The following is a 12,080-nucleotide window of genomic DNA, read 5'->3' as shown; positions in this document are numbered from 1 at the left end:
TGCCGATCTATAAATTATGTCTCCGTAATCAAGCATGGCCGTTCAGCCAGTCATATTCTGTTAAAGGTCCCCAAAGCACACACATCCTGGATCGCTCCTCTTTTCAGTTCGCTGCAGCTAGTGACTGGAACGAGCTGCAAAAAACACTCACACTGGACAGTTTTATCTCCATCTCTTTATTCAAAGACTCAATCATGGACACTCTTACTGACAGATGTGGCTGCTTCACGTGATGTATTGTCGTCTCTCCCTTCTTGACTTTTGTGCTGTTGTCGGCACCCAATAATGTTTGTACCATGTTTTGTGCTGCTTCTCTGTTGTGCTGTTGCCATGATGTGTTGCTACCATGTCATTTTTTTATTTAACCAGGTAGGCTAGTTGAGAACAAGTTCTCATTTACAACTGCGACCTGGCCAAGATAAAGCATAGCAGTGTGAACAGACATTAACACAGAGTTACACATGGAGTAAACAATAAACAAGTCAATAACACAGTAGAAAAAAAGAGTCTATATACAGTGTGTGCAAAAGGCATGAGGTGGTAGGCAATAAATAGGCCATAGGAGCAAATAATTACAATTTAGCAGATTAACACTGGAGTGATAAATGATCAGATGATCATGTGCAAGTAGAGATACTGGTGTGCAAAAGAGCAGAAAAGTAAATAAATAAAAACAGTATGGGGATGAGGTAGGTCAATTGGGTGGGCTATTTACAGATGGACTATGTGCAGCTGCAGCGATCGGTTAGCTGCTCAGATAGCAGATGTTTAAAGTTGGTGAGGGAAATAAAAGTCTCCAACTTCAGCAATGTTTGCAATTCGTTCCAGTCACAGGCAGCAGAGAACTGGAAGGAAAGGCGGCCAAATGAGGTGTTGGCTTTGATCAGTGAGATACACCTGCTGGAGCGCGTGCTACGGGTGGGTGTCGCCATCATAACCAGTGAACTGAGATAAGGCGGAGCTTTACCTAGCATGGACTTGTAGATGACCTGGAGCCAGTGGGTCAGGCGACGAATATGTAGCGAGGGCCAGCCGACTAGAGCATACAGGTCGCAGTGGTGGGTGGTATAAGGTGCTTTAGTAACAAAACGGATGGCACTGTGATAAACTGCATCCAGTTTGCTGAGTAGAGTATGGGAGGTTATTTGTAGATGACATCGCTGAAGTCGAGGATCGGTAGGGTAGTCAGTTTTACTAGGGTAAGTTTGGCGGCGTGAGTGGAGGAGGCTTTGTTGCGAAATAGAAAGCCGACCCTAGATTTGATTTTGGAGATGTTTGATATGAGTCTGGAAGGAGAGTTTACAGTCTAGCCAGACACCTAGGTACTTATAGATGTCCACATATTCTAGGTCGGAACCATCTAGGGTGGTGATGCTAGTCGGACATGCGGGTGCAGGCAGCGAACGGTTGAAAAGCATGCATTTGGTTTTACCAGCGTTTAAGAGCAGTTGCAGGCCACGGAAGGAGTGTTGTATGGCATTGAAGCTCGTTTGGAGGTTAGATGGCACAGTGTCCAAGGAAGGGCCAGAAGTATACAGAATGGTGTCGTCTGCGTAGAGGTGGATCAGGGAATCGCCCGCAGCAAGAGCAACATCATTGATATATACAGAGAAAAGAGTCAGCCCGAGAATTGAACCCTGTGGTACCCCAATAGACACTGCCAGAGGACCGGACAACATGCCCTCCGATTTGACACACTGAACTCTGTCTGCAAAGTAGTTGGTGAACCAGGCAAGGCAGTCATTAGAAAAACTAAGGCTACCGATAAGAATATGGTCATTGACAGAGTCGAAAGCCTTGGCCAGGTCGATGAAGACTGCTGCACAGTACTGTACTTTATCGATGGCGGTTATGATATCGTTTAGTACCTTGAGCGTGGCTGAGGTGCACCCGTGACCGACTCGGAAACCGGATTGCACAGCGGAGAAGGTACGGTGGAAATCGAGATGGTCAGTGATCTGTTTGTTAACTTGGCTTTCGAAGACCTTAGATAGGCAGGGCAGGATGGATATAGGTCTGTAACAGTTTGGGTCCAGGGTGTCTCCCCCTTTGAAGAGGGGGATGAACGCCGCAGCTTTCCAATCCTTGGGGATCTCAGACGATACGAAAGAGAGGTTGAACAGGCTGGTAATAGGGATTGCGACAATGGCGGCGGATAGTTTCAGAAAGAGAGGGTCCAGATTGTCAAGCCCAGTAGATTTTTATGGGTCCAGGTTTTGCAGCTCTTTCAGAACATCTGCTATCTGGATTTAGGTAAAGGAGAAGCTGGGGAGACTTGGGCGAGTGGCTGCGGGGGGCGGAGCTATTGGGCCGAGGTTGGAGTAGCCAGGAGGAAGGCATGGCCAGCTATTGAGAAATGCTTGTTGAAGTTTTCGATTATCATGGATTTATCGGTGGTGACCGTGTTACCTAGCCTCAGTGCAGTGGGCAGCTGGGAGGAGGTGCTCTTGTTCTCCATGGACTTTAGTGTCCCAGAACCTTTTGGAGTTAGAGCTACAGGATGCAAAATTTCTGCTTGAAAAAGCTGGCCTTTGCTTTCCTGACTGACTGCGTGTATTGGTTCCTCACTTCCCTGAACAGTTGAATATCGCGGGGACTATTCGATGCTATTGCAGTTCACCACAGGATGTTTTTGTGCTGGTCGAGGGCAGTCAGGTCTGGAGTGAACCAAGGGCTATAACTGTTCTTAGTTCTGCATTTTTTGAACAGAGCATGCTTATTTAAGATGGTGAGGAAGTTACTTTTAAAGAATGACCAGGCATACTCAACTGACGGGATGAGGTCAATATCCTTCCAGGATACCCGGGCCAGGTCGATTAGAAAGGCCTGCTCGCTGAAGTGTTTTAGGGAGCATTTGACAGTGATGAGGGGTGGTCGTTTGACCGCGGACCCATTACAGACGCAGGAAATGAGGCAGTGATCACTGAGATCCTGGTTGAAGACAGCAGAGGTGTATTTAGAGGGCAGGTTGGTCAGGATGATATCTATGAGAGTGCCCGTGTTTACGGATTTAGGGTTGTACCTGGTAGGTTCCTTGATCATTTGTGTGAGATTGAGGGCATCTAGCTTAGATTGTAGGACGGCCGTGATGTTAAGCATATCCCAGTTCATGTCACCTAACAGTACAAACTCTGAAGATAAATGGGGGGGGGGGCAATCAATTCACATATGGTGTCCAGGGCACAGCTGGGGTGCTGAGGGGGGTTTATAACAAGCGGCAACAGACACTTATTTCTGGAAAGGTGGATTTTTTAAAGTAGAGGCTCAAACTGTTTGGGCACAGACCTGGATAGCATGACAGAACTCTGCAGGCTGTCTCTGCAGTAGATTGCAACTCCACCCCCTTTGACAGTTCTATTTTGGTGGAAAAGGTTGTAGTTGGGGATGGAAATATCAGAATTTTTTGTAGCCTTCCTAAGCCAGGATTCAGAAACGGCTAGGACATTAGGGTTGACGGAGAAACCCAGTCTCACCTACACACACCTTCTGTTTAATAAACACTCGTCCCATCCCAACCTCCAGGAGCTGACATTAGTCACCATAAACACCATTACACATACGTGGGCGCACACCAACACCACGACGGCTGCTGCTGACCCTACGGCTCTGAGGAAGGACTGATAAATACGTCAGTGTGTGTGTAATCAATTAGTAACATGGTGTTATTAAAATTTCTCTGGCAGCCTGAGTCGCATAGGTGGAAAATGCTGCTGGTCGCTTCACTCATTAGGTAGCATGTCTGTGTCTGTCAAATGAGCAGGAGAAGTGACGACTCCACTATGTGTTGATTCGTTTTTTAATCACCGCCGTATTAAAGTGTATGAAGTGAGACGCTTTATTAGACTAATTTAGCAGGGGTCAGAGAGCCTGAATCAAATTTAGGAGAAAAGGAGGAAACATGAATTTGAGATGAATGTGCTAAATGTAAACAGGAAGGAAGGAAAGAATCAAAAGGATTAAATTAAGGAGCTTAAATCCTGATCTACGGCCAGAGAAAGTTGACCCCCATTTACCATGCCTTTGTGACCACTGTTTCACGGTTTATTAGTACTGAATTTTGCTTACTTGATTGCATTTGGTACTTGAAAGTTTGGGGAAATCACTGCAAAAATGTTGCATCTCTCAAGCCTACAGGGAGCGAAGCTAAACATTCTGTATAGAAATACAGTGTGTGTATTCATATTTTTTGCAAACTCAGAAATTGAAGTATATCATCAGAGAATATACACCGTACTAATAATACCATATGCTGACTCATCCCATAACCATACATAATGATATACATGGGAACAGTTTGCTGTGCTTTCCCATCACACCACATTCAGTCAGTCACACAGCAATAACATAGACACCGTGACACACACACACCCCCAATCTGTGACAACACCTGGGGACAATCCAAACAAACGTGGATAGAGGAGACGTCAGGAGGAGGGAAGAGAAAACAGCGTTGGAGTTTATCCAGAGCGGAAAGCTGTTTCAGAGGGGTTGTTAGTAGCCTGTCTCTGCCTGAGCTGCGTTCAGAAGATCACATCTGTATTGAGCAGTATCATTAGAAGAGTTTCAAAAGGCTGTGCGATGATCAGGCAAACAGCGTTGACAGGACATGATGAAACAAAGCATGCATTGTAGCGCTTGTGTATCAATTCAGTGTTTCCCCTGTCGTCTCTTTCAGCTGCAACTCAACACCAAAGCCTGATGGAGTATGGCACATCATTAGCAATAGGGACTGAAGGGATGCAGGTGGAAATCATTTAGACTCAGATGTAAAAAGGGATTTAGTATGCCTGTCTTCTACACTTTAGACAGACAGAGACAGATACACAAAGAGAAGGAGAAGAACAGGCGAAAGAGAACAAGGGAAAACCAAATTGGGATATTTACATCAAGAGCGTCACCATGTACACTGTGTGGCCTGACTCCACTGGGGACCATGAAAGGCTGAGAAGGATTGTGGGTAATTCACAAGGCGGCGGCTGTGCCGAGGCCCTTAATTAGTGTGGAAACTCTGTCAGGATTCTACAGCCTTCCGGAAATCCATTCATTATTCCACGTTGTCAGTGTCCCAGAGCATTGCTCTGTGTGTCACCGTAGACAAAAACATCCATGTTGGAGATTTGACGACTGACTGCTAGAGTCATTGCTGAGACCTGAGAGATGAGATGCAATGTGTCTGGGATATTTTTCTAACCCTTGTGTGCATGTTTCCTCTTAAGTAGTGCCAGAAGCCAAGTCAAATAAAAAAACATTCAAACCAACCATTACATTCAAACCAACAAACTAGAATAAAAAGTATTACCCCCACGCAGGAGGTCTGTGAATTAGATTGACAGACTTCCAATCCTGGCCATGTATATTTGACACTTACACAAAAGCAATACTCCTGATATCCTCGGCTTCTCTGTGCCGTACAGGTGTCCCACACAGTGCCTGAGGAGAATTCCTGTCTCTGTAGGAGGGTCATGGCTAGAAGGGATAAAGCTTGTCAAATGAATGTCAAAAGTAGAATTTTTTTAAACTCTTTTCCTTACGTAAAATACATTTCCTAACCTGCTATTTAAATAATCCTAACCTGCTGCATAAATTCAAATCAAATGTTATTGCTCACACACGGCTAAAAAGCAAAAAAAGAAACGTCCCTTTTTCAGGACCCTGTCTTTCAAAGATAATTCGTAAAAATCCAAATAACTTTACAGATCTTCATTGTAAAGGGTTTAAACACTGTTTCCCATGCTTGTTCATTGAACCATAAACAATTCATGAACATGCACCTGTGGAACGGTCATTAAGACACTAACAGCATACAGACGGTAGGCAATTAAGACACTAAGAGGCCTTTCTACTGACTCAAAAACACCAAAAGAAAGATGCCCAGGGTCCCTTGCTCATCTGCGTGAACATGCCTCGGGCATGCTGCAAGGAGGCATGAGGACTGCAGATGTGGCCAAGGCAATAAATTGCAATGTCCGTACTGTGAGACGCCTAAGACAGAGCTACAGAGAGACAGGACAATACATTTCCGTACTGTGAGATGCCTAAGACAGCACTACAGGGAGACAGGACGGACAGCCGATCGTCCTCGCAGTGGCAGACCATGTGTAACACCTGCACAGGATCGGTAGATCTGAACATCACACCTGCGGGACAGGTACAGGATGGAAACAACTGCCCGAGATACACCAGGAACGCACAATCCCGCCATCAGTGCTCAGACTGTCCGCATTATGCTGAGAGAGGCTGGACTGAGGGCTTGTAGGCCTGTTGTAAGGCAGGCCTTAAATGACTTACGTCGGCCACGGAGAACACGAGCCCACAGTCCTTGGGAGCGGGCCGCGTCGGTGGCACTGTGTTATCCTCAAAACGGGCGAAGGTGTTTAGCTTGTCTGGGAGCAAGACGGTGTCCGCGATATGGCTGGATTTCCCTTTGTAATCTATGATCGTCTGTAGACCCTGCCACAAACGTCTCATTTCTGAGCCGTTGAATTGCGATTCTACTTGGTCTCTGTACTGACGTTTTGCCTGTTTGATTGCCTTGAGGGAATAACTACACTGTTTGTATTCAACCATATTCCCAGTCACTTTGCAATGGTTAAATGCGTTGGTTAGCGCTTTCAGTTTTGCGAAAGCTGCCATCTAGCCAAGGGAGGAGTAAAATGGAGTCATGATCTGATTTGGGAGGGCGGGGGAGGTCCTTGTAGGGGTCTTGAAAAGGCGAGTAGCAGTTATCTAATGGTTTTCCTAATTGAGTACTACAGTCAATGTGTTGATAAAACTTTGGTCGTTTTTTCCTCATATTTGCTTTGTTAAACTACCCAACTACAATAAATGTGGCCTCAGTATATGTGGATCCCAGTTTGCATGAAGTCCAACGTAGTTCCTTGAGGGCCGTCATGGTATCGGCTTGAGGGGGAATTTTCACGGCTGTGACTAACAGAGGAGAATTCTATTGGAAGGTAACATGGTCGGCATTTGATTGAAGTGTTCTAGGTCGGGTAAATAAAATAATTTCTGTATGTTATCACAATCACACCATGAGCAGTTAATAATGAAACATACATCCCCACCTTTCTTCCCGGTGAGTTCTTTATTTCTGTCTGCGCAATGAACTGAGAACCCAGCTGGCTGTATGAATTGGGACAGTATATCCTGAGAGCCATGATTCCATGAAACAGAGTATGTTACAGTCACTGACGTCTCTCTGGAAGGAGATCCTCACCCTGAGCTCGTCTACTTTATTGTCCAGAGACTGAACATTAGGGAGTAATATACTCGGAAGCGGTGGATGGTGTGCCTGCCTCCTGAGTCGGACTAGAAGTCCAATCAGAATACCTCTTTTCTGCCGGTGGTGTCTTGGAGCAGCCTCTGGGATAAGTTCAATTGCCCTGGTGTGTACGAACAAAGGTTCTAATTCGGGAAAGTCGTATTCCTGTTCGTAATGCTGGTGAGTTACCGCCGGTCTGATATCCAAAAGTTATTTCCGGCTGTATGTAATAATGTAAGAAATATAACACAAAAATAAAAATGCAACATTGCTTAGGCGCTAGAAGCAGAGCTGCCATGTCTGACAGCGTCATCTTGCTGTGAAAAGTCAAATTTGACAAAAGCTGTATCCCATCTAATACCCTGTAGGAGGGAGATAGTGTCCACAGAAACCGAGATCAGTACTGATAACCACAGTCTCTACCCCCAAAATGTCATTAGGCATTCTGTCTCCCTAAATTGCCATGTCCATTCCGTTTGCCTTTGATATAACAGTCTTGTATCTGTACCCTTTGCACAGCGTGGATATATCCCCAAGCAACAGGAGAGAAAACCACTTTAATCCAAATTCCCAAAAATGACTAAGTAACGAAGGGGGGGACTAATTATGTTTCATAAAGGCATGTCTCAAACCAGGCTTATAATTCACTTACTACATCCTTAAGTGGTGGCTCAACACTGACCTTGTCATCCATAAGAGAATACATTTTTCCTGCCCTGTTTAAATACGGAGCATTGTGCGAGAGTGCGTGCGTGGTGTCTTACCGGTGTCATTGCCCTGGCTCCCCTCTCTCTTCAGCATCTGAACAGCCCCCACGTATTTCTTCAGCTGGACCTTGAGGACTTCGTTCTCTCTGCAGACACAGACACAACAGAATCAAGGCCCAGAGAGAGAGACAGCACATCAGACCAGACCAGTAAGTGTGTAAACCGCAAGGTTTACAGCCTTCTAAACCCCAACTCTGAAGCAGGATTATACATGCAGCCCTACAGGTTTCATGTGATTGTTTACTGTCACTACAGACTCTATGCATGAGGGAGGCGCAAGCGTGTGTATGCTCAGAAGAAGTGTGTGTAGCGGTACGTGTGTTTACAAGGCCTGTGCGGACACTTACTGTTGGTTTTGGGGGGAAATCAGAATCTAAGAGAATTACAGTGCTGTTAACAACAACAACCCCTGCCCTTCCTTCCCCGCTCTCGTTGTCCCCTGCTTATCGCCTCCCATTCCACCCCACAAAGGACACCCGGGACAGGAGATCTCAAAAAGCCGGCTGATGAGCTCTCGGAGGGACGATAGGGCCGTTGTTATCAGAGTTGGCAAGCCGAGACACAATTCCGGTGCGATTTAATTAAAGGTAATAAATGTCTGGCATTCCAGAGGCAAGGGAGGTGATTCCACAGCTCAGGTGTGTCTTATTGATCACTCCAAATGTGCCCTCCTGCTATGGAAAAGGCAGGTTAGCATTCCCGCATGGGCGCGCACGGTTAGTGTTTTCCCTAAGATTTTAACCACAGAATTTCCTGTAATTCTACACATTTTGCCATGGCTTACACAGTGTCTTTATGCTTCGTGACTATAACAGATTTTCTCTGATGATATTATTTAAAAATATATAGCTCCTTTATCTTTTCTACATATTTTTTGTTTTACACACTAACCAGACCACCCACGTTGTGTGCGTGACTGTTGCAAAATAAATGTACACAAACAGTACATGTTATTCAATCATTTCCTCCAAACTGCTGGTGTGTCTCAACAAGCGTCTGCATAGCCAGGCACTGAAATAGAACTTGGTTAGAACTTGGTTCCATTTTAGAGGCTTGACGCGCTGCAAGTCCCGCCTCTCTACTCATTGGTTTTGACAAGTATATACCCATGTGGGTGATTGAGAGATGAATGAGGTCCACATTGCAGTCCAGTTGGTGGCGATAACGCACCTTACATTTGGTTGCTAACTGCCATATTAAAAAAATCCACAGAAGAATTAACAAGGAGTTTTTCTTTTCGCTCTGTAATTTAGGTTAGTATTGTGGACTAAGTATAATGTTGTTTATCCATCCTCAGTTTTCTCCTTTCAGCCATTAAACTCTAACTGTTTTAAAAAGTCACCATTGGCCTCATGGTGAAATCCTTGAGCAGTTTCCTTCCTCTCCGGCAATTGAATTAGGCAGCAGGCCTGTATCTTTGTAGTGACTGGGTGTATTATACACCATTCAAAATATAATTAATAACTTCATGCTCAAAGGAATATTCAATGTCTGTTTTACACTGCTCAAAAAAATAAAGGGAACACTAAAATAACACATCCTAGATCTGAATGAATGAAATATTCTTATTAAATACTTTTTTCTTTACATAGTTGAATGTGCTGACAACAAAATCACACAAAAATTATCAATGGAAATTAAATTTATCAACCCATGGAGGTCTGGATTTGGAGTCACTCAAAATTAATGTGGAAAACCACACTACAGGCTGATCCAACTTTGATGTAATGTCCTTAAAACAAGTCAAAATGAGGCTCAGTAGTGTGTGTGGTCTCCACGTGCCTGTATGACCTCACTACAACGCCTGGGCATGCTCCTGATGAGGTGGCGGATGGTCTCCTGAGGGATCTCCTCCCAGACCTGGACTAAAGCATCCGCCAACTCCTGGACAGTCTGTGGTGCAACGTGTCGTTGGTGGATTAAGCGAGACATGATGTCCCAGATGTGCTCAATTGGATTCAGGTCTGGAGAATGGGCGGGCCATTGATGCTATGGATCAATGCCTTCCTCTTGGAGGAACTGCTGACACACTCCAGCCACATGAGGTCTAGCATCGTCTTGCATTAGGAGGAACCCATGGCCAACGGCACCAGCAAATGGTCTCACAAGGGGTCTGAGGATCTCATCTCGGTACCTAATGGCAGTCAGGCTACCTCTGGCGAGCACATGGAGGGCTGTGCGGCCCCCCCAAAGAAATGCCATCCCACACCATGACCGGTTTGGCGGTGGGTCAGTCATGCTGGAGGATGTTGCAGGCAGCAGAATGTTCTCCACGGCGTCTCCAGACTCTGTCACGTCTGTCACATGTGCTCAGTGTGAACCTGCTTTCATCTGTGAAGTGCACAGGACGCCAGTGGCGAATTTGCCAATCTTGGTGTTCTCTGGCAAATGCCAAACGTCCTGCACGGTGTTGGGCTGTAAGCACAACCCCCACCTGTGGACGTCGGGCCCTCATACCACCCTCATGGAGTCTGTTCCTGACCGTTTGAGCAGACACATGCACATTTGTGGCCTGCTGGAGGTCATTTTGCAGGGCTCTGGCAGTGCTCCTCCTTGCACAAAGGCGGAGGTAGCGGTCCTGCTGCTGGGTTGTTGCCCTCCTACGGCCTCCTCCACGTTTCCTGATGTACTGGCCTGTCTCCTGGTGGCGCCTCAATGCTCTGGACACTACGCTGACAGACACAGCAAACCTTCTTACCACAGCTCGCATTGATGTGCCATCCTGGATGAGCTGCACTACCTGAGCCACTTGTGTGGGTTGTAGACTCTGTCTCATGCTACCACTAGAGTGAAAGCACTGCCAGCATTCAAGTGACTAAAACATCAGCCAGGAAGCATAGGAACTGAGAAGTGGTCTGTGGCCACCACCTGCAGAACCACTCCTTTATTGGGGGTGTCTTGCTAATTGCCTATAATTTCCACCTGTTGTCTATTCCATTTGCACAACAGCATGTGAAATGTATTGTCAATCAGTGTTGCTTAATAAGTGGACAGTTTGATTTCACAGAAGTGTGATTGACTTGGAGTTACATTGTGTTGTTTAAGTGTTCCCTTTATTTTTTTGAGCAGTGTATTTATTTTTACACATCTACCTATAGGTGCTCTTCTTTGCAAGGCATTGGAAAACCTCCCTGGTCTTTGTAGTTGAATCTGTGCTTGAAATTCACTGTTCGACTGAGGAACCTTGCAGATAATTATGTGTGCGGTACGGAGATTAGGTAGTCATTAAAAAATCATGTTAAACAATATTATTGCACAGTGAGTCCGTGCAACTTCTTGTGTGAATCGTTAAGCACATTTGTACTCCTGAACATATTTAGGCTTGCCACTTTGACATTATGGAGTATTGTGTAGACCAGTGTAGGCCAGGGCTCCAGAGTGGCTCCATTTGTTCTTAACAGACTTGCCTAGATATATAAAAAAAATAACATTTGGGCCTCCTGAGTGGCCCAAGAGGAGTCACTACAGATCCGGGTTCGATCCTGGGCTGTGTTGCAGCCGGCCATGACTGGGAGACTCAAGAGGCGGCACACAATTGGCCCAGCGTCGTCTGGGTTAGAGGAAGGTTTGGACGTCCTTGTCCCATCACGCTCTAGCGACTCCTGTGGCGGGACGGGAGCATGCACGCTGACACGGTCAACAGCTGTAGGGTATTTCCTCCGACACATTAAGGGTTAAGCAAGCAGTATGTCTTGGCATGGTCGTGCTGTGGAGGACGCATTGCTCTCAACCTTCACCTCTCCGGAGTCTGTACAGGAGTTGCAACAATGGGACAAGACTAACTACCAAATGGATATCACAAAATTGGGGAGAAAAATATAAAATAAATCCATTTGAGCCGTATAAAATTCAGCCTGTAACAAAATGTGGAAAAAGTCAAGGGGGTTCAATACTTTGAAAGAACTGTATATTAGGGCTGTACCCGACAGACAGTGCATTCTGAAAGCACTGTATATTAGAGCTGTACCCGACAGTGCATTCTGAAAGCACTGTATATTAGGGCTGTACCCGACAGTGCATTCTGAAAGCACTGTATATTAGGGCTGTACCCG

General features: G+C 45.7%; 1 protein-coding gene across 4 annotated transcripts in view; it reads right to left on the bottom strand.

The window, feature by feature from the left end:
- Positions 1-12,080, bottom strand: part of LOC112258857 (sorting nexin-29) — a 167,745-nt gene that overhangs the window by 112,093 nt on the left and 43,572 nt on the right. For all 4 annotated transcript variants that reach the window (XR_006084102.1, XM_024433484.2, XM_042326996.1 and 1 more), the window contains exon 14: positions 8,026-8,114. Coding sequence is in view for 3 of the 4 variants with exons in the window: in XM_024433484.2 (XP_024289252.1) it covers positions 8,026-8,114 (89 nt within the window). In the remaining variant the exon portion in view is untranslated. The remainder of the gene's footprint in view (positions 1-8,025; positions 8,115-12,080) is intronic.

Source organism: Oncorhynchus tshawytscha, linkage group LG01 (assembly GCF_018296145.1).
Source record: "Oncorhynchus tshawytscha isolate Ot180627B linkage group LG01, Otsh_v2.0, whole genome shotgun sequence".
NCBI classification, from domain to species: Eukaryota; Metazoa; Chordata; class Actinopteri; order Salmoniformes; family Salmonidae; genus Oncorhynchus; species Oncorhynchus tshawytscha.
The sequence above is the reverse complement of the archived record's forward strand: the minus strand, read 5'-3'. Positions and strand labels throughout refer to the sequence as shown.